General features: G+C 39.7%; 2 protein-coding genes across 3 annotated transcripts in view; both read right to left on the bottom strand.

Moving 5' to 3' along the window:
• FNIP1 (folliculin interacting protein 1) overlaps nt 1–4,929 on the bottom strand; it is a 113,770-nt gene extending 108,841 nt beyond the window's left edge. For both annotated transcript variants that reach the window (XM_054568503.1, XM_054568504.1), the window contains exon 1: nt 4,748–4,929. In XM_054568503.1, the coding sequence (XP_054424478.1) occupies nt 4,748–4,839 (92 nt within the window). In that variant the 5' untranslated portion in view covers nt 4,840–4,929. The remainder of the gene's footprint in view (nt 1–4,747) is intronic.
• A 12,406-nt stretch (nt 4,930–17,335) lies between these two features.
• Nucleotides 17,336–25,424, bottom strand: part of MEIKIN (meiotic kinetochore factor) — a 55,357-nt gene continuing 47,268 nt past the window's right edge. The window contains exon 14 of the mRNA XM_054567864.1: nt 17,336–17,367. Coding sequence (XP_054423839.1) covers nt 17,336–17,367 — 32 coding nt within the window. The remainder of the gene's footprint in view (nt 17,368–25,424) is intronic.

Raw genomic sequence — 25,424 nt, 5'->3', positions numbered from 1 at the left:
CCAAGGTAAAAAAAATCATAGGAAAGGGAGACGGGAATAAAGGCCAAAAGGAAGTGAGAGGTTTACCAAGACTAATGAGTTCGCATCAAAAGAGCACATAAATTTGAGAAGTCTTCCAATGGCCAAATATGGGACAATTTGACTATAATTAATACATTAAAATCCAAGAACTCATGATGTAGTAAAATGATAAAATGAAAATCTTCACTGAACTCATTATAAACTATTCTGAAAAAATGATAAAGGGAAACAATCAAATTTTCATGCTGCTTCTCCTGTGGCAAAGAGTAACCAAATAGGGAGTAAGACGAAGTTCTTCCAGGAAATAAATACAGAAAGAATTAGGATTTGGGTATCACAACCCCTAACAAGATAATGAATTCAGTCAATAATCAATAAAAGATGGTAAAATCATCACTGAAAGAAGAATTTTATAATGAAGAATAAGGCTGATACCACCTGAAATCACTAATCTTAGCATCACTGAAAGTGAAACCACCAGATATTACATAGCTCTGATAGGCAGGAAATACACATCTATGGAATATTTTTTTTAAAGGAATCTAAATCTAATAAAGTTTCTAACTACCAGTTTGCAGGAAATAGAGAATAGGTTATAAGAGTGGTTCTCAAATTTGAGCATCAGAATCACCTGGAGTGGGCTTGCTAAAACACAAATTGCTGGGAACCAGTGAATTAAAGGAAACTGTAATGAAGCAAACAGCCAAATAGAGAATGTGGGAAGTTTTACAAGAAAAATAACCCAGTTTCAACAACAAATCACATTTAAATGGGAGAGAGGGCTGTTACAGAATAAAATGTATTTAAGCAACGCAACTGCAAATGCAGTATGTAGACTCAAGATTCTGATTCAAACAAACTATGAAAAGATATTTTGAGACAGTTGAGAAAATCTGAATATAGACTAAAAATAGATGATATTTAAGATTTCTGTTAAGTCTGTTAAGTAGACTAATGTCTATGTGTTAAAAAATGACTTTATGGAAATTTTTTTAAAGGTCAAGACTACAGTCTTTGCAAACGCCACACACCACACAGCACCACTTTAAGGGAGTTTGGGCCTAGACTGAATGGTTTCACACATAAGCATGAGATCATTATAGTAAAAACTTCTGGTTCCTGAAAACCATGTGGTAAGTACGGCATTAAGTACTTTATATAAGTTATCTAATTCTTAAAATAACTGAAATGAAGAAATTAAATCCTATACCATTTAGCCTGCTAATCAAGATCAACTTGCATTTTTTTTTTAAAGGATAAAGTATTGGGAATGGTTTGGAGAAAGGCAAGAGTGATGGCAAAAGACCAATTAAGATATTTCAACAGGTTAAGAATTCCTGCTGCAGACAATACGAGCAAATGTTCATGTATTAGAAATAAAACAAAAATACAGAAATTGTTTTCGAACAAAACATGAATTATGTCCTACAGACATTTAACTATGAATCAAATCATTCTTTCAAGATTACTTTTTTCCCAAGATTACTTTTAAAGCAATCATTTTATATGTACTACAGTTACTGGGTTTAGACTTCATTCTCTCTTCCACTGGAAAGCGGCCTGATGGAGAAAACATAAAGCAGTATCTTCTTAAATGCACCTTCCTTCCGAAATTCTTTAAGGGATAAAAACAAACTATTGCTTTAATTCTATAAATGAATAAAATAATATCCTCCCTGTGATACCCTTCACACTCATCTCCAGCTCAAGACGCTTAGAAAAGACAAGCGCACAGAAATCTGTAAGGATCTTAAGAGTGAAGACTGATGGGAATGGGATGATGCCTAATCATCTTTTTCAACGGGGTAGCCATGAAAGACAATATTAAAGGCTCCGAAGGCTTCTTTATCAAAAGTTTCTCCTATCACAGTCCTACTGCAGCTTATCACCACTGGGTCCTGTGCATTGCTTACTCTAGGAACTGACTCTCAGGGGCTGAGCTTAGTTATTAATGGCTAAATGTCTCCAAGCCTGATTTAACTACTTATACTAAAACAAAGCAAAAAAAAAAAAAAAAAAAAAAAAAAAAAAAAAAGGTTCTAGAATGGAAAACATGGTATACCGGCACAAACACTAGACTAAAATTTAGTCAAAAACCCAAGTTACATGAGAAGATGCTGAACATCATTTGTTGTTCAGAAATTAAAACCACAGCAAGATATCGCTACACCCTCTAGAATGGCTATAATAAAAAATGACTCAAAAATGGATAATATAGTAAATTTTGTTAGAATTTTTTACAATACAAAAGATTTAATTGCAAAATAGACCAACAATATCAGGTACTGGAGAGGATGTGGAGTAACTGTAACCTTCGCTTTAAGTGGTGAAAATACAAAATGATACAACTTTGAAAAAGCCTGGCAATTTTTTAAGTTAGGCATATGATCACCTATCTCACTGCTAGGTATCCGTATCCACCCAAGAGAAATGAAAACACATGTCCACATAAAGATTTGTGCACAAATGTCTGCCAACTGGTGAATGAACAAATTATGGTATACTCATGCAATGTAATACTACTCAGCAATAAAACGTGAGGAACTAGTAATAAACACTACAACATGAATGAATCTCAAAATCATCACTGAGTTAAATTAGGCCAGACACAAGAAACTATTACCAGTGTGATTACATTTATATGAAATTCTAAAAAAGTCAAAACTTCTGTCATTGGACAAGAAGCAGATCAGGGACTGCCCTGGGTGAGACAGGGTTCAGGACTGACAGCAGAGAGGCAAGTGTTCCAAACCTCCTTTGGTGTGGTGGGTATTTAAATGTATACATATAACAAAAGACATAATGTACTTGAAATGGCTGGGTTTTCCTACACATAAATTATAGCTCCATGAAGTTGTTTTAAAAAGGAAAATTTTTTTAAAAAGATGTGGGTTAATTAGACCTGCAGGTTTACTAAGTGTGACATTAACCAGTTTTCATTTTCTCACATGTACACTCATACACATTTTATTTTGAAAGTAATCACTTCTTTATTGTACTGCAGTTATTAGGTTTACACATGATTCTTATTTTCACTAAAAAAGTTTTATGCAGTTATCTATACTGCTACTTGTCCTATCTCACAAGGTTGTTGTGAAACACCGCACAAGATAACCACTGAGAAAGTGTTTTGGCAACTCTAAAGCAGTATTACACAACCATGATAGTAGACTTCACGTTTTTAAAAAACAGGCATGAAAATGTTTTTTCATATGAATGACCTGAGACCTCTGAAAACTTCAGTGTCCCAAAGCCAATCTTTGCCTAGAAAGAGAGAGCCTATACAATGGTCACCTTTTTAATATCCTTCCTAAACCTGCTTCCTACCAACTCTTGATTTAATGGATGGCTCAGTGTAGCATGATGTAGACTACGCTTTCATTTTTCAAAAGGAAAACACTAAAAAAAAAAGTCTAAAGAAAGTCATTAGAAGAGGACGGCCAAACATTTATTTCCCAGTGGAAAAAACCAAAACCTAGAAAACTGTCTTTGAGCACTTTTTCAAGAGAATCACAATTGGGATTTTTCTTCCTTTAAAGTCAGTTAAATTTCTTTTCATTTACTACTTCAATTTCACGTCTTGCTGAATATTTACTAATGTGACCTGCGTTAACAAGAGTGGGTAAGTTTAACACCAAAACTTTTTAAACCACTGTAGTAGTCATTTCACACTTTCGCCTGTTACAAAATTTAACTGATTCTCATTTTTTCCTACAACCACTGCACGACTGGGTTCTCGGCTATCCTAGCAGGTATGAGTGATATTTGACATTTAGCCTAGCTATATATACAAGTTTCCACACCACACCAAGTATGAAGGCTGTTTTGAAATACACAGTCTCTTTTTCAAATGCAGCCTGACAACTAAATTCTACCTTGAATTCAGTTTTCTATTACATCAAGTCTGATAATTTTAAAGTTTTTCTACCAGCAACAGGTACCGCAACCAAAAATGAACGAAGCCTGTAGTATCACAAAATATTTTGAGGTCGTTTTCCATTTTTAAAGAATCCTTTGAGTAACAGTTCTACGGGGATGATTCTATGGTCATTTCTACCGCCATCCTTCATCTGATTCGGTCCTGCTTCAGTCTGGTCAGTAGTAACCATAATCTCTTAGGTTTCACATTTTTCCTTTGATAACATTGAGGCCGCTGGGTCCGGTAACCGCATACCTCCAATTTTAGCTTCCAAGAAACCTGCAAGAATGGCATCTTGCCCACTCGCTCCTCCAGCTTTCCCTACACTCAGAAGGCTGGCCAAAACGTGCAGCTCTCTCCACATCACCAACCAAGCTGGAATGGAGCACTCAGAGGGCGACTGGTCACGGGGAGGAGGGGAGAACTTCTCCGCCTGGAGGACGGCGGCTGAGGTCCAACCCAGCCCGCGCCCAACTCTCCTTGCCGCCAGAAAAGCCTGTGGACCTTACGCTTAGGCAGCGGTGCTCGGTCCTGAGCGGCAAAGCTGCGAGCTGCTGCCGAGCAGGGCGTAAACAAACCGACCCCGAGGAAGAGGAAGGGGCGACCCGGGTGGGGGGTGGGGAAAAGGGACCTCGCTCCGACCCTCCAGCGCAGGTCCGCAGCAGCTTGGCCCCTCCGACCGCGGCCTGGGTCCCAGTCCCAGCGCCGCGCTGCAGCGCGGGCTTGGACACCGAAGGCCCCCAGCGCGTCTGGAGTCCACAGCCACAAGGCCGTCGGCTCCGCGCCCCCAGCCCCGCAGCGCCCTACCTGAACACGCAATCCGGGTCCCGTGCGTCCCTACCGGGTACGCCTGACCCATTCCTCTTGCTGAAGAGCTTCTGGAACAGCGTAGGGGCCATGCTGGCCACAGCCAAGCCGGGGTCGCTACTCCGGGAGCTCGCTAGGCCCCCGCTCCTAGAGCCGCCCTGCCACCCCCATGGGCGCCTCAGTCATATGACAGAAATTAGTCACTTCAAACGGCCACGGCGCGCGGGGCGGGGCGCGAGGCAAAGCTGCTGTTCATTGGCTGGCGGTGTGCCGCGTCACGTGGCGGCGCGCGGAGCAGGGGGCAGGGTGGGGGCGTGGGGCGGAGCTGCCGCCCATAGGCTGGCGACTGGAGTCCCTCACGTGGCAGCTCACGGGGCGGGGCGTGCGCGGAAGCTAGAGGAGGGGAGAGGAAGGGCGCGACGGGGAGAGGGTGAGGAGCTGAGGAAAGGGGAGGAGAAGGGAGGGGAGGGCTGAGGCGCGAGAGGTGACTGGGGAAACCTAGCGGGGACGCGCTCCGGTCCGGATCTTCCGTGACGCTGTCAGTTGCTATCTGAGGCTACGGCGGGGTGGCGTGGGGACAACAGCAGGGACTTTGGAGTGCAAAAGCCTTCGGTTCCTTGCACTCTCAACAAAGAGAGATGTTTGGAGTAACGTGGGCAGCCAACCCGCCCTCGTGGTCCCCATCTCAGCCTCTGTGGCTTTGCACCTCTACCCGGAGCGTGGAGGAGTCCATGGAGAGCGGGGCAGAGAAGCCGCGCGAGCGTTACCCATGGGGCCGCGGCCACTGGCCTGCCCGCGCCCGGTCACAGAAGTGTCGGCTTAGAGCTTAACAGCGTGGGACTGACTCATGGGGTCTGACAGAGGACCCTGCCAGGACACCCGCCCCGCGAAGGCTCCCAGCAGAGACGGCCTCCCCCGGGGACTGCGGGCAGCCAGGCTCGAAGACACCGGGGATTACGTAGTCCCTTGGAAGAGCTAGCAATAGGAGTCTGAGGATTTAGGCTCAATATTAATATCTAGGTATGAGGAACTGTGAGACTGTAAAATGGATTTGACAGGATGAAAGCTTGTTTCCAAAGAAGAACACTATTGCTCATAAATGACTTTACCGTCTTATTAAATAAACCCAGGGAGCCAATATTTAGCAGGGTTTGGATCAAACTGGTATTAAAAATTTTCAGCATCCCCACTCATTCACCCACTCCCACTCCAAGAGGAGGAATGTTGTGCTATGGGATGCAATTCTCTGACAAATACCATGTCAGGAAATGACTGGTATGTGGTTGGAAGTTTAGATTAAAACACTTTGATAATTTCATTTAATTAGGCATACAAATCAAGTTGTCTTTTAAGTGACTTCCATATCCTACTGTTTTGCAACTACAGCTTAACCTAGAAAATAAGTGATCTACTATAGAAAAAAAGAAAGTAATGGGCAGAATATACAGGGTGGGAGGAAAGCAGGTTTACAGTTGTTTGTATGGAACATAATATAATAATAAATAATACAAGAATAAGACATTTCATGTACTTAAAACTGTAAACCACCTTTTGTCCCACCCTGTATGTCTGAGAATATCAGTGATCAACATGTTGTTTCAATAGTACAATATTTTAAAGCACTATTTATATATGATTGACAAATTTATTCATTCCATAAATGTTTGCATGCCCTTGGTCTAAGCACTAACAAACACACACACAAAAAAAAGACTATGATGGAGCTAGTTTTCTATATGAAGAGACAGTAACTAAGTAAACAAGGTAATTTCAGATTTGTGCTCTGAATGAAACTAGCAATGAAATGAAGGAGTGGGAATGGTCTCTCTGAGATCACATTTGAGATGCTCAGGCTAAAATTCATTCAAAGTTCCTCTGTACATTGCCCAAGTTCCAGAAGTTACTGGACAATACAGGAGCAAAACAGCAGGAGTGTATCATTTACACATTGAAGATAATCCTCTGGACTCAAGAGCCAAACACTAACAAAGTTATAAGGCAAAATGAACTAGGCATATTTTTCTCACAAAATGTGAACATGAAATGAAATTTTTGTAAACAAAAAATAAGTCAATGCAATTTTTAGGAAGTGAGAAAATGGCCCTGACTGATGTGACTCAGTGAGTTCACATTGTACTGCAAATCAAAAGGTCGCCAGTTCAATTCCTGGTCCTGGTACATGCCTGGGTTGCAGGCCAGGTCCCCAGTTGGGGGCTTGCAAGAAGCAGCCCACATTTCCCTCACACATTCATGTTTCTCTCCCTCTCTTTTTTCCTCCCTTCCTCTCGCTCTAAAAATAAAATATTTTTTTAAAAAGTGATAACATGCACATCCTATAAGTCAATTAATCAATCAGTTGGGGAAGTTTGGGGTTTTCTTTTATACTAGCAAGTGACAGTAAATGAGTGTAAATGTGGAAACAGTCTAAACCCTGTCTGTATAAGGGCAAAGGCCAAAGACGTAGTCCCAGGTCCCTTCAGAAGGAAGTTTCTAAATACAATAACCTTATGCGCTTTCATCTTGGAAAACAGTTACTTCATGGATAATTATAGATATTACTAGTCAGCGAAAGAACATTACTGCATGCATAAGAGATACTTTTAGTATTCTCTAATCATGTAATGACTTCATTGCTGTAGTCTTAATCTTACACTTGAAAGGTACAGAAAAAACTAAGTTTACTTGCTGTCATTCATTACATTCCCTTTACATTGAAACATAATACTCAAATTACAGAATGGAGAGCACTGATATGATACATGCTGGTCATTAAAGACATATAACTATACTTAATTATGCAGATAAAATTGGAAATATTTTAAAGTTCAACAATAGTGTGTATTTTTTTCTTTTTTCTTAACACTACCTCTTCACCCAAAGAGGCTGAGGTATTTTAAAGCTGCCTCTTTAATTTAGGGAAGTCAACTTGGAGGAAATGTGAGAAAGAAAATAATTATCTATTCATTAATGTTATATGGATATGGAACTTAGGGTTAGAAAAATGACATAAGGCCTACACTTTTACACAGGGACTCCCCCCAAACTCCAAGGGCCTATGGGTTTCCATCCACCTGCTTTCAATAACATAAAAGACTGGGCAGTCTCTTATGTTTACCAGATACAGGAAAAGGTGGCAATAAAACTGGAATTTTGCTCCCTTAACCACCATGCAAATAAGCATGATATTAATTGTGCTAAATTTTCCAGAAATAAAATTTTCATTAATGACATCTCAAAATAAGACATTCAGAATCAAGATGATAATGTAAAACTGCCTAAAACACTTAGATAAACCCAGGGTACCTCAGTTTCAAAATTTCTCACTCTGGCCAATTAGTTCAGTTGGTTGGAGCATCATCCCATAAACCAAAGGTTGCAGGTTCGATTCCAGGTCAGAGTACATATGTACATTGCAGGCTCAAACCCTAGTGGAGGCCATATGGAAGGCAACTGATGTTTCTCTCTCACATCGATGTTTCTTTCTCTCCCTGCCTTCGCCTCTAAGGTTAGTGAACATATCCTCGAGTGAGGATAAAAATAAAAATTTTTTAAAACTCTTAAACCAACAAATAACTTACTGCTATCTAATACAGGAATGGCAGTGGTTTGAGGCACCAGAAAACATTCATTTACTCAACAAATATTTCTTAAGTCACTCCAAGGTCTCAGACTCTCTTCTAGATACTGAGGATACCATGCTGAACAAGAGTCCCTACTCTCAAGAAATTATTTCTTAGTGGGAAGAAGCAAAATAAATAAGATGTTTGGAAGTTGTACTTAAAACGAGGAAAAAATAGTTGATAGTAAGCAACTGTAGGGTGCCAAACTTAGATAGGATGGTCAGGAAAGCCCACATTAAAGATGTGGAATCTGAACAGAGGTATAAAAAAAGGAATGAAAAGGAACTAACATGGGAAGAAGATAGTCAAGAACATTCTGGCAGAGAGAAGAAAAAGTATAAAGTCTCTAAGGCAAGAATGGGTTTATCCTGTTTAAAGAAGAAAAAGGAGGCCAGAGTTGCTAAGTATACTCCATAAGAGAGATGTTTGAGATATGGTTAGAAAACTGTAAGGGGCCAGATGAAAGTTATTGCACCATCTAGGAAGCTACTGCATATTTTAGGCAAGAGCTCATGGTGGCTAACAAGGATTACTTTAGAGATATAGCTAACAGGACTTGTAATAGGAGTGAAGGAAAGAAAATCAAGGACTGCCCGCTAGGTTTTTGCCTTAAGCAACTAAATGGAAGTCATTTCCTGATTTAAAAAAATAAAAAGATCAAGAGAAGCACAGGTTTTAAGAAGAAAGTTGAGCATATTAAATTTGGATGTATTAAGTTTGAATTGTCTATTAGACATCAACATGGAAATTCTGAGAATATACAAGGTCTGTCTGGAAAAAATTTCAATCATTGTTAATATACCAAGAATGGTTTCTGCAATGTTGATGTAAGCTGGCAGCCAAGGAGACTGGATTGGAATGCACATGTGTGAACAATGATGACTTCACTGTACTAGTCAGGGGGGGCAGTAGACACTGTTGAGCGAGCATGTGTACTGTGTGGTCATTGCAATCAAAATGACTAAGCAAGTAGAGCAACAAATCTGCATCAAATTTTGTATTAAGCTTGAACATTCCTACATGGCAACTATTCAGGTAATTCAGAAGGCCACAGCTATGGGCAACTAGTGACTGGCAGCTTCATCACAACAATGTGCCCACTCACAAATTGTGTCTTGTATAGAGTTTTTTGGTGAAACATCAAATCACCCAGGTGGCTCAGGCCCTCTACAGAACCAGATTTGGCATCCTGCAATTTCTGGCTTTTCCCAAAACTAAAATCACCTTTAAAAGGGAAGAGATTTCAGACCATTGAGATTCAGGAAAACATGATGGGGCAGCTGATGGCAACTGGGAGAACTGTGTGAGGTCCCAAGGTGCCTACTTTGAAGGGGACTGAGGTGTCATTGTCCTGTATAATGTTTTCTTGCATCTTGTATCTTCTTCAGTAAATGTCTCTATTTTTCATAGTACATAACTGGATACTTTCTGGATACACCTTGTATGTACAGAAGCCAACATTAAAAGGAGATTAGGGAGTCATCATCTCATACGCAGAATTTAAAATAATAGAATAAATGAGTTTGTATGGCAAGAAAGTGTACATATAGAAGAGGGTCCAGAACTAAGACTCAAAAATGGTAACACAGGTTTTGAAGACAAGGACACAGCAAAGAAGAAAGAGAAGGAGCAGTAGTGAGACAAAGATAAGAAAATGTCCCCCAAATAAAGGAGTGGTCGACTGTGTTGAATGTTGCTGAAAATTTAAGATTTGTCAAAATGCTTATCTTGACAAGAACAGTTTTAATGGAGTCATATGAGCAAAAGCCTGAATGAAATGGGTTAAAAAAAAGAAAGGGCAGAGAGGAAATAGTAAAGCAAGTATAGACACTTCCTCTTTTTGCCAAGATAGGAAGCACAGAAATGCGGATTGAAAGGAGATGAGTCGAGGGGAAATTGGGTTTCCTCTTTCTTTCTTAAGATGGAAGATTATTAGAAAATTTTGTATGCTACTGGCAATAATCTAATAGAGATGGTGGAATCAAGCACCTACTATGTTCCAGGTGCTAAGAATACATTAACCTGTACAATCTTTGCCCTTAAGAAACTAACAAGTAAACAAGCTATTACAGATTGTGATCAGTGTTTTTAAGGAATCAAAATTTTACCTTCAATATAAAATAAATAGGCTTCAATTCCTCACCTGGAATTCTATTAGATGTATACAAGACTTCTGGTCAAGACGGAGGTGTAGGTAAATAGAGTCTCACCTTCTCACACAACCACAGCAAAAATCACAGCTAAACTACAAAACAACTATCACCAAGAACTGTCAGAAAATCAAGTTGTATGGAAGTCTAACAACCAAGGAATTAAAGAAGTCACATTCATCCTGATGGGTAGGAAAGGGAGACATATGGACACGCACCAAGACACATGGAATGGGCAGTCCCACACCCATGTGTGGTGGATAAAAATCAGGATAAAAACCCCTCACTCCCAAGGCATCCAGTCCCACCCCAGACCACCCAGCTCAGAGCTCAAATACCAGGAAGTCCCCATTAACTTCTGGCTATAAAAATCAGTGGGGGTTGGTGCAGCAGAAGAAACTGCAGGATTCTCAGGAGTCTCCTCTTAAAGGGCCTGCAACAAACTTAGGACTTATACAGACACTCTCCCTGTAGGCTCCAGCATCGGAGCAGCAGCTGGAAGGGCACTGGTAACATACAGGGAGAAAATTAAGGAAACATGCAGAACAGAAACTGAATCATAGCTACAGAGATCATTAGGAGGGTTATCAGCTAGGAGGAGAAAGAAGGAGAATGGAGACAAAGGTGCAGGGATTAAGAAGTATAAATTGATAGGTACAGAATAGACATGGAGATGTGAAGAATATAGGAAATGGAGTAGCCAAAGAACTTACATGCATGACCCATGGACATGAACTAAGGGGGGAAATTGCTGGGGAAAATAGGGGGTGCTGAATATAGGGGGGCAAAGGAGGAAAAATTGGGACAACTGTAATAGCATAATCAATATTTTTTTTAAAGTATACAAAAGAAGGTCCTTTATATAATGACATACTTCCATGACAAACATTCTTTCAACAAATATTTTTCAAACACTTAATGTGTTTAATGTCTGGCAGCGCTAGAATCTGGAAATAAAATGAAGAACAAGATGCAGTACCTACACTCAAGGAGCTTACAGTCTGGGGAGAAAAAAACAGAATTTGACAGGCAATTGTAGTACATTGTGACAAATGTTGATGTGGGCAAGTATAGGACACTACAAGAAAACAAGAAAACTACCGTTTTGGCAGAATTAAGGAGAATTTTCTGAAAAAAGGAATAAATAAGGATTGAAAATAATAGGAGATGCTAAAGAGGATGTGGGCAAGCAAAGTATGTTTAGGCAGATGGGACAGCACATGCAAGGCCTGGAGGGAGGAGAGAATATAAAAATTCAGTGACCTATATAACGTAGGGGTAAAATTGAACTGTATTGAGAGAAGTATGTGAAATACACTTAAAGTATTCCACTTCATTCAGAAAACATTGGAGAGCTATTGAGAGATTTTAAGCAGCAAACAACATGGTCAGATTAGCATTTTAGAAAACTCCCTCTGGGTGCATTGTGGAAAATTGACTATAGGGTAAAGAATAAAGGCTGAGAAACTAGTGAGGAGGCTGTTACACTAAATCAGGCAAGAAAGTACTGGCATGAACTCAGAGAATAGCCATAGGAAAGGAGGACAGTGGAAAATATGGAGGGTTATTTAGGATTTAAAAATCAACAGAATTTCATGACTGACTGACTGTGAGAAGGTAACAGAGGGGAGGAGTCATGGGTGATGGCCAAACTTCTAGCTCAGGTAACCTGGATGGATGAAGCTATCTAGCACTGCAACAGATAATAGGAGAAAGAATGGCTTCAAAGAGGAAGATCAATTCAGTTTGGGGTATGTTAAACAAGATACTATGAGAACCCACATAGTGATAACAAGTACATATTTGGCTATATAGATCTAGAACCTTTAGAAAGGTCTTGGTTGAAGTCCATCAGTCAGGATATTCTATGTTGCACATGATAGAAAACCACAAAAAGGAAGGAAGGAAGGTAGGAAGGAAGGGAGTGAGGGAGGGTGAGAGGGAGGAAGTGAGTTGACTAGTTCTCATAACTAGACCTAAAGTAGATGAACAGTTCAGGCACAACTGCACCCAGGGACTGCAACAATGATATCAAGAATCTAGTTTCTCCAATGGACAGTAACTGTTTCCCTTAAGATCAGGAACAAGGCAGATGCCCACCTTCACCACTTTTATTCAACACAAAACTGGAAGTCCTAGCCACAGCAATCAAACAAGAAGAAATAAAAGGCATTCAAATTGGAAAGGAAAAAGTAAACTGTCATTATTTGCAGATGACATGATACTGTACCTAGAGAACCCTAACGATTCCACCAAAAAACTACTAAAACTGATAAATGGATTCAGTAAAGTAGGATACAAAATAAACACCCAGAAATCAGTTTCATTTTTATACAACAATAATGAACCATCAGAAAGGAAACTAAGAAAACAATACTTGCAAGTAAAAATCCAAGTCTGTATATCTCAGCATTCCCCCAAAAAGCTGAGATTTTCTTTAATACTTATCCAAGGATATGTTTATTGATTTGAGAGAGAAAAACATCAATCGATTGCCTCTCATACACATCCCATCCAGTGATCAAACTCGCAACCTAGGTCTGTGCCTCTGACCAGAATCGAACCCACAGCCTTTTGGTGTATCGGACAACACTCCAACCAACTGAGCCACGCCACTAGGACAAAAGCTCTGAGATTTAATCCAATAGTATCATTTTAGGTCTTGGACCCTCTCCTGAATCAATCACTGTAACAGAGTTGGGAGGGCTATGTTAATTGACTTAAGCCATTAAGGGCCCACCCTTGGAACTATGAGTGGGATCACTCACCTAAACCATGTGGCTTAAAAGTTCAAAGTACAATTAGGATGGAGGTAGAGAGAAACAAATACAATGAAGAACAAGATGTAGTGCCTGCACTCAAATAGCTTGTAGTCTAGGACGAAAAACCAGAATTTGGCAAGCAATTCTGATAAATGCTATGATGTGGGCAAGTATAGGATGCTGTAGGAATACAGGGAAACACACATCTTTAGGGGGAGAGATGCAGAGTCAGTAACCACACCGTATCTACTATCACTATCCATGACATGAGGCAAAGCCATGAGGAAAAGATTGAGGTCAATTGTACAGAGATGGTAACTGAAGCCAGTGGTAGATAAAATCACCCAGGGAGACTGTGTAACACAAAGGAGAACCCCAGGAAGTATGAAAATTTAAAGACAGAAAACCAAGCCTTCCGAAGCAATGGAAGAGAAGGAGCTAGAAATGAGATGAAAGCCTGGAGAGTAATGTTTTGTAGAGGTCATTCCTTACAGGAGGGTTTCAAGAAGAGAATGCTAGTCTGCAACATCATTAGCTGGGAGTGGTTGGGTAAGATGAGAAATGAAAAAAAACCCTTAGGTTAGCCTCAAGGAGGTTGCTGGTACCCCTGAGGGGACCCGTGTCATTGGAAAGCCAGAGCTGACGCCAGCCAGAATTTGTGTGTTGGGGGTAGGGAGTGGAGGAGAAAGGGCTGAGGACATTAAATAATGAAAAATGTTTGGGTAGGTAGAAGGATATATGAAATAAAGGGAGTATTTAAGATGTAAAATGATTCAACATTTGAAAATGCCGATTACAAAGTAACAGTAGAGCAGGAGAGGATGAAGATAAGTTTTACCTAGAATATCTGCACATCACATCCTTCATATGAAGATGTATGTATGCTATATACACAACATGAGATGAAGAGGCTCTTCATAACTGAACAAACCATGGTGAATTAATCATACTTTGGAGAGGTAAAAAAACAAAAACACGTTACAAATTTTAAAATGGATTTCACAAATAAGTGAAATCATAAGATATTTGTCTTTCTCCTTCTTATTTCACTTAGCATAATGCCCTCTAGGTTCATCCATGTTGTTGCAGATGGCAAGATTTCATCCTGTTTTATGGCTTAGTAGCATTCCATTGTATATACATACCACTTCTTCAGCCATTCATCTACTGATGGATACTTAGGTCGCTTCTATATCTTGGCTATTGTAAATGATGCTCCAATGAACATCTAGAGGCATGTCTCTTTTAATTTAGTGTTTTGAGTTTCTTCAGATAAATACCCAGTAGTGAAATTGCTGGGTCCTTCTTTGTCTCTTGTTATAGCCTTTGTTTTAACGTCTATTTTGTCTGGTGTAAGTATCGCTACCCCAGCTTTTTTTCCCCCTTCATTTCCATTTTCATGAAATACCTTTTCCCAACCCTTTACTTTCAGCTTGTGTGTGTCTTTCTACCTGAAGTGAATTTCTTGTAGGCAGCATATGTAAGCATCTTGTTTTCTTATCCATTCAGCCACATTATGTCTTTTGTTGAAGCATTTAATCCATTTACATTTAAAGTAATTGTTGATAGATATGTAGTTATTCACACCTTTTATCTTTTCTCATTCTTCTTAAAGAAGTCCCTTTAATATTTCTTGTAATACTGGTTTGGTGGTAATGAACTCCTTCAGCTTTTCTTAACAAAATAAATGAACAAAAAAACAGAAACAAACTCATAGATACAGAGAACATTCTGATGGTTGCTAGATGGGAGGGAGTTGGGAGGATGGGTGAAAAAGAGGAAAGGATTACAAAGCACAAATCGGTAATTATAAAATAGTCATGAGGATGTAAAGTACAGCATAGGGAATATAGTCAATAATATTGTAATAACTATGTCTGGTGTCAGATAGGGATTAGATTTATGGCGGTGATAACCTTTTAAGTTATAGAAATGTCTAACAACTATGCTGTACACTTGAAACTAATATAATATTGTATGTGAATTATAATTAACAATATTTTTTAAAATGTAATGGGAATTACATCATGCCTGGCCTTTCATGCATTTTTAACTGAATTTTCTGAGTAATTATGACCCAATTTTTTTCATGAAGTATAATTTGAAAATATAATTTTAAATGTTTAAAAATTAAATTTAATTAGTTATAACTGCTGAAGTAAAGGGGCCCAGTCCTATTGTTGACCTGTTTTGTATCACAGACCATTTTGAAAATATGATGAGAACTATCCACAGAAGCAGATGAACTGCTTTTTTTGATACTCTTCCAGGAAGGCTCACTGGAAGACCTCTGAGACCTCCCCACAGGTATGAGGTAAGAGTATACCTTCTCCTAGGACTTGTCAACAGGAATCCTCTTTAGACCTCTCATGTCTGCCAGACAGCAAGCAGGTTTATTCTACTTTCCTTCCTTTTAATCATAATCAAAGTTATATCCCCTAAGCCCTGAACACCAATTGCAGAATTCCTTTCCTCTTCCTACCTTTCCCTACATTCTAGCTGATAATACAGGAACAAATAAACAAAAAAATTTTGGACTCAAATAGTCTTGAAATCCTGGCTCTGTCACTTTCTAAATTACATGATCCTGGCCAAGTATGTATCTCTGAGCTATATTTTACTTACCAGCAATATGAAACTATCAAATCTTTATTTCCTCCAGCCCCAACTGTGCTCAGTCTGAGAACTGGGTATCATTCGTATAGGAACATACCACCTCATTAAACTATCAAATAATCTATTCTATTTCTCTCCTCCTACCCTTGGATTATAAACTCCTTGAAGGCAGGGAACAGACCTTCTATTTAACTTCTCCTTCCCCTTCTGCTTATCATATTTTTGCTTTTAAAACTACCATAAGACTTAATGACTTAGTTCAGTAGTGATTTAGAATTCAGGTCTAAATTTGGTTCTAACCACCCTCATTAATGATCTTTTCTGCATTCCTAACAGGTTTCCCATGTTTCACCTGCAGATGAAAATGTAAAACAAAAATCACACATAGTTTTGTTAGTGGCTTAAGGTCTTGTCAAATCGTTTACAAGATTATCTTTATGGAACTCTTTTAAAAGTAATTACTATATAGGTTACCTAACCTCAAATTAATCAATTTTAAAATTCTCTTATGGAAACAGCTTCAAAAATTTGACTCTCATTTACTTTTATGTATTGATGTAATAACTAGTAAAATCATCAAAGTTAAAATCTCACTAACAGTTATACAACTGTACTACGTTAACTGCCAAGAGAATCACTGCTTTGTAAGAAGGGCATTGTTGAGATGTGAGAAGTTATAGTACCAAAAAAATAAATAAATCCTACAGATAGCATTAGCTAAAGAAGGTTGTTTGGGCATAAGGTGATATATGAAATATTTAGTGTATAATTTATTTTTTTCTTTATTGTTATTGTTGACACCACTGCAGATGTCCTTATTTCCCCCGCCTTTGAGCCCCTCCTCCCAGCCCTGACTCCCCCTTCCCTCTGGCCATCACCACACTGTTGTCTGCATGATTTATTGTACATATTATACATTCCCTGCTTCAGCAAACCAGGAGTGTAGAGTTTCTTTCAGTCAGACCTGAAATTAGTTCTCTCACTCATGTGGCTTCAATTAAGTTCTGTTAAAAATAGTTTGTAATATAAGCATTTTCATTTTTAGTGCTTCAACAACTTTACTAATTTCAATCGATACAGAGGATAAACTTTGGGAAAAAAAAACAATCAAAGGAAGTTACACAGAGTTCTGGTGTTGGCTCTTTATAAATAGTTTAAATCATATATTTAGTGCACTAATAAAGTCCTCTAATAAAGCTATTTTTTCTTATTTTATAATACAAATACATATATTTAAGAAGCATACAGAAAAATATTTCTCTCTTATCTGATTAAACGTAATTCATAAGAATCTCAGTAGAATTTTAACACTAGGATATATCACAAATAATTAGAGAAGTCTGATTTTTGAATTTCATATAATTTCAGGCAGACATTCTGCTTTATGGACTCTGACTTCACATTCATGTCTTCAATGTAGTGAAAATTCAGCCACAGCTGCTATATCCTGCCACTTGTTTTTATTATAATATCTGGAGAAAAAAATATAACAATCAATTACTTCATATATATCACAAGCAGGTGCCCAACAGTTATTAATAACCAGACTTTGGGCAGAGGGCTCTTGATGCCCAGCCCACACCCCATCAAGCTTTAGGAAACAACCCCAGAGTCCCTTAGAAAAAAAGGGTGGGGGAATAGGTGGCCCACTCCTTCCTGGACAGGCTGAGGACAGTCTTTTTGGAGACACAAAAAGACGTGATCAATAACATTCTAGTGGGAAAAAAGCCCAGCAAAGACGGCTGTCAGTGGCCATCACAAGGCCTCTAACCCCAGCCTTGTAACTTGCAGTAAATCATCCTTGTCCTCCTCAGCCACCACCTAAGCTGGAGTCCCTCACATTTTCCCATCCACCCTTCCTCTACATTCTCCTACTCTTTGTTTTATCTGAGCCCAGATTCTTCCCAATACAGGATTCTGAGGTCTTCCCCTCTGTGCCTCTGCCCACCAATTTTGTTCCAAGAGATCCAGAGTGGAGCCAGCTTTACTTATTCCTATTGTCACTTTCATATGATACACCTCACCCCCTGACCTATCCAGCCTATTTATATCAATGGTTCTCAAACTTTGTTATACCTTAGAATTACCTGAACTTTTTATATGTCCTGACATCCAGGCCATACTCCATAGAAATTTAATCAGAATCTCTGGGTCAAGGGACTCAAATATCCAGGGAAGTCTGATGTGCAGCTAAGTTTGAACACCAGAGACCTATACCTTTGCCATTCAAAGTACGGTCCATGGACCAGTAACTTCATCATCATCCAGGAGTTTATTAGAAATGTAGAATCTTGGTCTTCATTTCAGACCCACTGAATCAAAATCTCCATTTTTAACAAAATCCTCAAGCAATTCTCATAAGTACATTAACATTTGAGAAGCACTGGCTATTCTACCCTCTGTTCCTCCTTATTGTTCTTTACTGACCTTAGACACTGTCTGCTCATTTATTAAAGAATTTGGAAACAGTCATCCTCTCCACTCCAAATTTGGAGTAACTTCCCAAATGGGCAACCCCCCACCCAACTACAGTCTTACCTACCCCTCCTCAGCCTTAATATATACATCCAAAGCCATGCCCTGTATTTCCCCGACGTCACCTAGAATGTGTCATTTCTGAAACTTTCCAATGCTAGAAACCGGGAAGTCATCCTCTGTCTTCTCTCACTACCCTGTACCACTATCTGATCAGTCACGAAGCGCTGGGTATTATACCAATAAACATTTTCAGTTTAAACTGGTTCTCAAGTCCCAGAACTCCTGACCAGATTGCTGAAGCAGTGACAAGGAATAAGCATTATTTATAAATTCCGCAGGTGGTCTGAGTGCTACACTTTGAGATACACTAGTTCAGATGTTTATTTTCTCAACTTTGCTCGTCATGACTTGTAAAACACCCGCCTGATCTTTCTGCTCCCAGGCTCCCTTCTTTCTAAGACACCTCCATATTTATAGCCAGAATGATCTAATTAAAGAACAATTTAACCAGGATAAAGTCAAAATCAGTATGGCTTAGGAGGTTCTCCACAATCTGACCTCTGATTACTACACACAACTCAGTTCTCAGAGAGTCCAGCCTCCACTCCAGCTGAGCATAACTATGTTCAGTTCCTAAGTACCCGAGGGCGCTGTAGGCCTCTGTGTGTTTATTTACACTAGTGCTCTGCCTAGAGGCCTATGTCAGGATGCCCCAGGGACTTTAGATGATCCTCCAGAGCATTTCCCACCTTCCCCATTTACCCGAAAGGGTCCTACATAGAGCTCCATAAAAGCATCTGAGGCAAAACAAGCCTCCACCTGGACTTGTTTTGTATACCTGACTGCCTCTATGAGATTTTACAAACTTCAAAAGACAACTGTCTTTATTTCAATATTACCAGCAACTAACGGTCTAGCACATGACATCGACTCAATAAATGTTGCTGAATGAATGCAACAATAAACTGAAGAACTTTTTCTTTTTAGTCTATAGCTGTATGACACCAAATCAACAGTCTTAAAAGGTCTCCATGATGTCAACTAGTTAGATTTCTTTTTTTCCCCAAGGAACTGACTGGTATACTTCACCTTAGGTCAATGGGTCTGTGTCGAAGACTACATACCCTTACCTGGTACCTTCTTTATATGAGACGGCATAACCAAATTTAGCATCAAATACCACATAATATATTTTAGGCTTTCTGGAACTTAATGAAAGCAAAGGAATCAAAGTTTTCAAAGGGAAATATAGTGAGCTAGACTTCAGGAATTAACCTAACCTATAGAAGCAAACAATAGTTATTCCAAATGAGTGATTATTGTATGTCAGACACTATACATAGGTTCTCTCTAATCCTTGCAACAATTCTTTAAGGCAAAGCTACTATTAGTGACAATTTTACAGACAGGAGGGTAAAATTCAGTGGATTTAAGGAATTTGCTCATGTGACAGGGCTAGATGTGGATTCAGGGATGTCCTACTTTTTTTTTTTTTTTTTTTTTTTTTTTTGAGAGAGAGAGAGAGGCAGAGGGGAGGGAGGGAGAGAAAAATCAATGGGTGAGAGATACATGGTTGCCTCTCACACACCCCCAACTGGGGACCTGGCCCACAACCCAGGCATGTGCCCTGACTGGCAAACGAACAGGTGACCTTTCAGTTCACAGGCCAGTGTTCAATCACTGAGCCACACCAGCCAGTGTTTTTTAGGGGGTGGGGTGTTGATGTCCTACTCTTAACTGACCTCTACTACCATCCCTCAGACACTCAAATCTTTTTCCATCTCATTTCTGTTAGATATTTCTGGTAGATACTTCTGGTAGATACAGGTAGAAATCTGGTAGATTTCTGGTAGATACTTCTACCTGCTATTATTATGTAAAAACTCAAACTTTTCACTATTACATATATTTATATATATGTATAAAATAAAGACTGTTATCCTATTTCTAGCTTGAGATAGATATTTATAACACACCATTTATCATCTCTTTTGAAGATAAAAATAAAATAGAAATCTTAAAATCTTACTCTAAGAATAGCCAGTTTTTGTCTAATTTTCCAAAAGGTATTGTTAGCTTGGAAGTCTTCTCTGACACTTCAAAGCAAAGTTCTGGGTTCCGACAGTGCCTAGTTTCACTTCTAGTTTGTCACCTTACAGCGAAGACTGTGGGGTTTATCTTATCACGAGTCTGCAAGCCCTGGAGGGCTAATGCTGTACTATATCCCCAGGTAATACTGTAGTGCCTGATACATGCTTGTTGTCAAATGAAAGTGCCAATATTTTAGACATTCATTGCTAGTGACTCTAAGAAGTACTAAGCAATGATTGCCCCAGCCTCTTCTTGGCAAAAAACAAAAACAGAAAAACAACAACAAAAACCAACTCTGTTTAAATAGAATACAGAAGCTCAATGTATAAAGCAAAGAGAGGCAAAACTGCTCTGCCTGGATGAACTAGGAAACTCAGCCCTATTTACTCTACCTCCTCCAATCCCTATTTGACAGCCACCCAGTTAAACTACTGAGAATCAAAAAAGCTAAGTTGTAGTTCTTATTCTACCAGTAAATAGTTGTGCGAACTTGGGCAAGTCACTTACTGATCTGGCTAGGTCACTTCTGTTATGTAAAATGAGCAAAGGAGATGAGATCATTACATAGTTCTCAAATTTCAGTAGTTATTGGAGTCATTTTGAGAACTCATCAAATTGCAGGCTCCTGTGCCTTATCTCTAGAGAGTGTTGTTTACTAGGTCTGCAGTGATTCTGGTGTAAGTGGTCAGAGAAATCTTGGACTAGATGTTTTCCAAGGCCTCTTCTATCTGGCTGTCACCATTCTTGGAGCTCTGCTTACCCACACACCTCCTCTATCACATCTCATTTGGACTCCTCCAGTGGTTCACTTTCACCAAAGTTTTTCTGTATCAGCATAGTGCCTGTCATTAATGAACATGCAGCATACTGAACAGGGTTCCTAGTCCATCAAAAGTGAGCTTCACCCTGTAGTGCTGATTAGATTACTGCCAAACTAGCTAAAACGTTAAATGCCAGCACTAAAAATAGGTTGCTGCATGTTTAAAATAACATGATCACTAGTTAGCTTGGGGCTTTGCTATTTTTACTAAAGGAAAGGCAGGGACGAATGGCCAGAGGTTGAAAGGGAATTAATTACCTAATTGGTAAATGACGCAAGAGCCTAGAAAGAAGCCAGAAGGTGGCACAATTGGCTCAACATGCATCAGTGGGTCTCTGAGAATTACACTAAAAACTTCAGTCTGCACACTCAAAAGAACTTCTCAGGCACATTTGTTTTGATTTGTTACATACTTAAACCCCAAACTGTGACATTACCTGATGTCAGAAACCAATATGAAGGCCAACAAGATCAAATTAAGAGAAATTTCTCTATTTTTATTTTTTAACTTTTTATTGAAGGATAGCATAAACACGTAAGTGTACACATGTGTACTGTTTAACTTTATGGGTTTTCATAAACAACATACCAACATAAATAGCATCAAGGTAATAAAACATAACACTACCAGCACCCTAGAATTCCCTCATGACCCTCTCCAGTTACTACTCGGTCTCCAACAAGGATATCCACCATAGTGATTTCCATCATAATTTAGTTTTGCCTAGTTTTATACTAAATATAAGTAATATTAAATGTACTTTATTGTGTCTGGCTCCTTATGTAAGATTCCTCAATACTGTTGCATGTAACTGTACATTGTTGATTTTCACTGCTATATAGCACTTCAGTGAATGAATATACCACAGTTTACTTATTTATTATACTGTTTATGGGCATTTGAATAGTTTACAGTATGAGACTACTATCAACAGTGCTGCTAGGAACATTCTATATAGATCTTTTGATGAACATATGTATTATAGTTGGATATGTTCCTATAAGTGGAAGTGCTGGGTACCTAGGTTCCAGGGAAATGGAATTGCTGGATCTTTTTCTACCTCAGTGAAATTTCTAGGAGTCCAGTGAAATGAGAGATGTGCCTCCTAAAATAAAGGGTAAGTAGTTGCATCTGGCCCCTCCTACAACCACAAAAGAGGCACAACACCTACGGGTCCTTTTTAGATTTTGGAGCTAACATATTCCTCCTTTTAGTATACTTCTCCAGCACATTTACCAAGTGACCTAAAGGGTTTCTGGTTTTGAGAGGGTCTCAGAATAAGAGAAGGCTCTGCTACAGGTCCAGGCTACTGTGCAAGATGCTGTGCTACTTGTACCATATGATCCAGCTGATCCAATGGTACTTAAAGTGTCAGTTGCTGACAGAAGTGCTGTTTGGAGCCCATTGATGAATCACAGCACAGATCATTTGGATTTTGGGGCAAAGCCCTGACATTCTCTGTGGATAATTATGCTCTCTTATCAACAAAGTGTGTTTGGCCTCCTACTGGGCCTTAGTGGAGACTGAATACAGAACCATGGGCCATGAACTTTTAACAAGAGTTGAGCTGCCCATCATGAATTGTGTGTTGTCTGACGCACCATGCCATAACGTTGGCTGTGAAGAGCAGCACTCCATTATCAAATGGGAATGGTATATATGAGATTGGGCTCAAGCAGGTCCTGAGAGCCTAAGTAAGTTATAAGAGGAAGTGACCCAATTGTCCAAGGGCCCCACTCCTGCTACATTAACTTCTCTTTTCCAGCCTGCACTCATGGCATCACGGGGAGTTCTTTTCAATCAGCTGACTGAGGAAAAGAAAACTCAGGGTTGGTTTACAGATGGTTCTGCATGATATGCAGGCAGCTCATGAAGGCAGACAGCTACAGTACCTGTAGCCCCTTCTTGGAGCAACCCTGAAGGAAACGGCTGAAGGGATATCCTTCCAGTGGGACAGGACTTGGTGCAGTGCACCTCTCTGTTCACTTTGTTAGAAGGACAAAGTCCCAGATGTACAATCAGATACTGATTCAGGGACTGTGGCCAAACTTGGAAGGGGCATGACTAGAGAATTGGTGACAATGAAATGTAGGAAAGAGGCTTGTGGATAGACCTCTCTGAATGGGGGCGCGGGGTAAACCAACCCTGAAGATATCTGTCTCATGTGAATGCTCAACAAAGGGTGCATTCAGCAGAGGAGGACTGAAATAATCAAGCTGGTGACTGGTTCTGTGGATGCCAGTTAACCTTTTCCCCCAGCCTCTCCTGTCATTGCCCAGTGGAGGTTATGCTTGTGCTCCGCAACATGGACTTCCGCTCCCCAAAGTCAGCCTGGCTATAGCCACTGCAGAGTACCCAATCTGTCAGCAGCAGCGTCCAACATCTCATCCGCAATGGCACCATTCCTTGGAGGGATCAGCCAACTACATGGCGGCAGGTTAATTACACTTCCATCACAGAAGAGGCAACATATTATTCTTACTGGAATAGATACTTAACTCTAGATATTAATTTGCTTTCCCTGCACAAAATGCTTCTGCCAAAACCACCATTCAAGGACTTATAGAATGCCTTATCTACCATCATGGTATGCCACACAGCATGGCTTCTGATCAAGGAACCCGCTTCACAGCAAAAGAAGTGCAGCAATAGGGCCACACTCATGGAATTCCTGGTCTTACCATGTTCCTCACTATCTTGAGGCAGCTGGCTTAACAGAACAGTGGAATGGCCTTTTGAAGACTCAGTTACAGCACCAGCCAGGTGGCAATACCTTGCAGGGCTGGGGCAAGGTTCTCCAGAGGTTGTATGTGCTCTGGACTAGCATCTAATATAGAGTGCTATTTATCCCATAGCCAGAATTGAAAGGTCCAAAAATTTAGGGGTTAGAAATGGAAATGGGACCACTCAACATTACCCTTGGTGACCCACTAGTTAAATTTTTGCTTCTTGTTCCCATGACTGTATGCTCTATTGGTCTAGAGGCCTTAGTTCCAAAGGGAGGAATGCTTCTGCCAGGAGATACAACAGTAATTCCATTGAACTGGAAGTAAAGACTGCTCCCTGGCCACTTAAGTCTCCTCCTGTATGAGTCAACAAGCAAAGAAAGGAGTTACTGACTGGTTGGGGTCACTGATCTTGACTAACAAGGGAAGACTCGACTACCACTCCACAATGGAAGAGTATATCTGGAATACAGGAGGTCACTTAGGGCATTACTTAGTATTACCATGCCCTATGATTAAGGTCAATGGAAAACTACAACAACCCAAACCAAGCAGGACTAGTAATGTCACAGACCCTTAATAAATGAGGGTCTGCGTCACCCCACCACTTAAAGAACCATGACCAGCTGAAGTACTTATTGAGGGCAGAGAGAGTATGGAATGGGTAGTAAAGAATAGTAGTTATAAATACCAGTTATGACCACGGGACTAATTAAGAAAATATCTTGGTTTTCCTCCCTCTCTTATGCTCATATTATCCAACATAAGATATAATAAGAGTTAGCATTATATCACAGTACTTGAGTTGCAGAATAACAAGGAGAAGAGTAAATATCTCCCAAAGATTTTGAACCTTCTTCTGGGGAAGTAGTTAGCACATTTTTTGTTATATATAGGACAGTTGTATTATGTTGGGCAGGGGTATGATTTTGTTACTGTCTTTATTTGGAGATTAAATATAGTTTAAGGAGACGTATATGAATGCACAATTGACATAGAGTGGCCTGTGATGGCTAGTTACATGTGTCAACTTGACTAGGTTATATTACCAATTATATTAAAGACTAATCTTGGTGTTGCTGTGAAGGCATTTTGTGCATGTGGTTAACATCTGTAATAACTGATTTTACATAAAGGAGATTACCCTTGATTATGTGTGTGGGCCTCTTCCAAATAGCTGAAAAGCCTTAAAACAAAGCTGAGGTTTCTCTGAGGAAGAAGAAATTCCTCCTGAGGACTGCATGAACATCAGCTCCTGTTCAAGAGTCTCCAGCCTGCCCTACAGTTTTTAGCCAGACCTTACAATTGCTCTACATCAATTCCTTGAAGTATGTATTTATATCCTACTAGTTCTATTTCTTTGGTAGAACCTGGACTGTTACAGCATCTACTATTCCCCACCACTATGCTAAT

The sequence above is a fragment of the Pteronotus mesoamericanus genome, unplaced genomic scaffold (assembly GCF_021234165.1).
Source record: "Pteronotus mesoamericanus isolate MK-2021 breed Mesoamerican mustached bat unplaced genomic scaffold, CSHL_Meso_final contig_2, whole genome shotgun sequence".
Taxonomy (NCBI): domain Eukaryota; kingdom Metazoa; phylum Chordata; class Mammalia; order Chiroptera; family Mormoopidae; genus Pteronotus; species Pteronotus mesoamericanus.
This window is presented reverse-complemented; position numbering and strand designations above follow the sequence as displayed.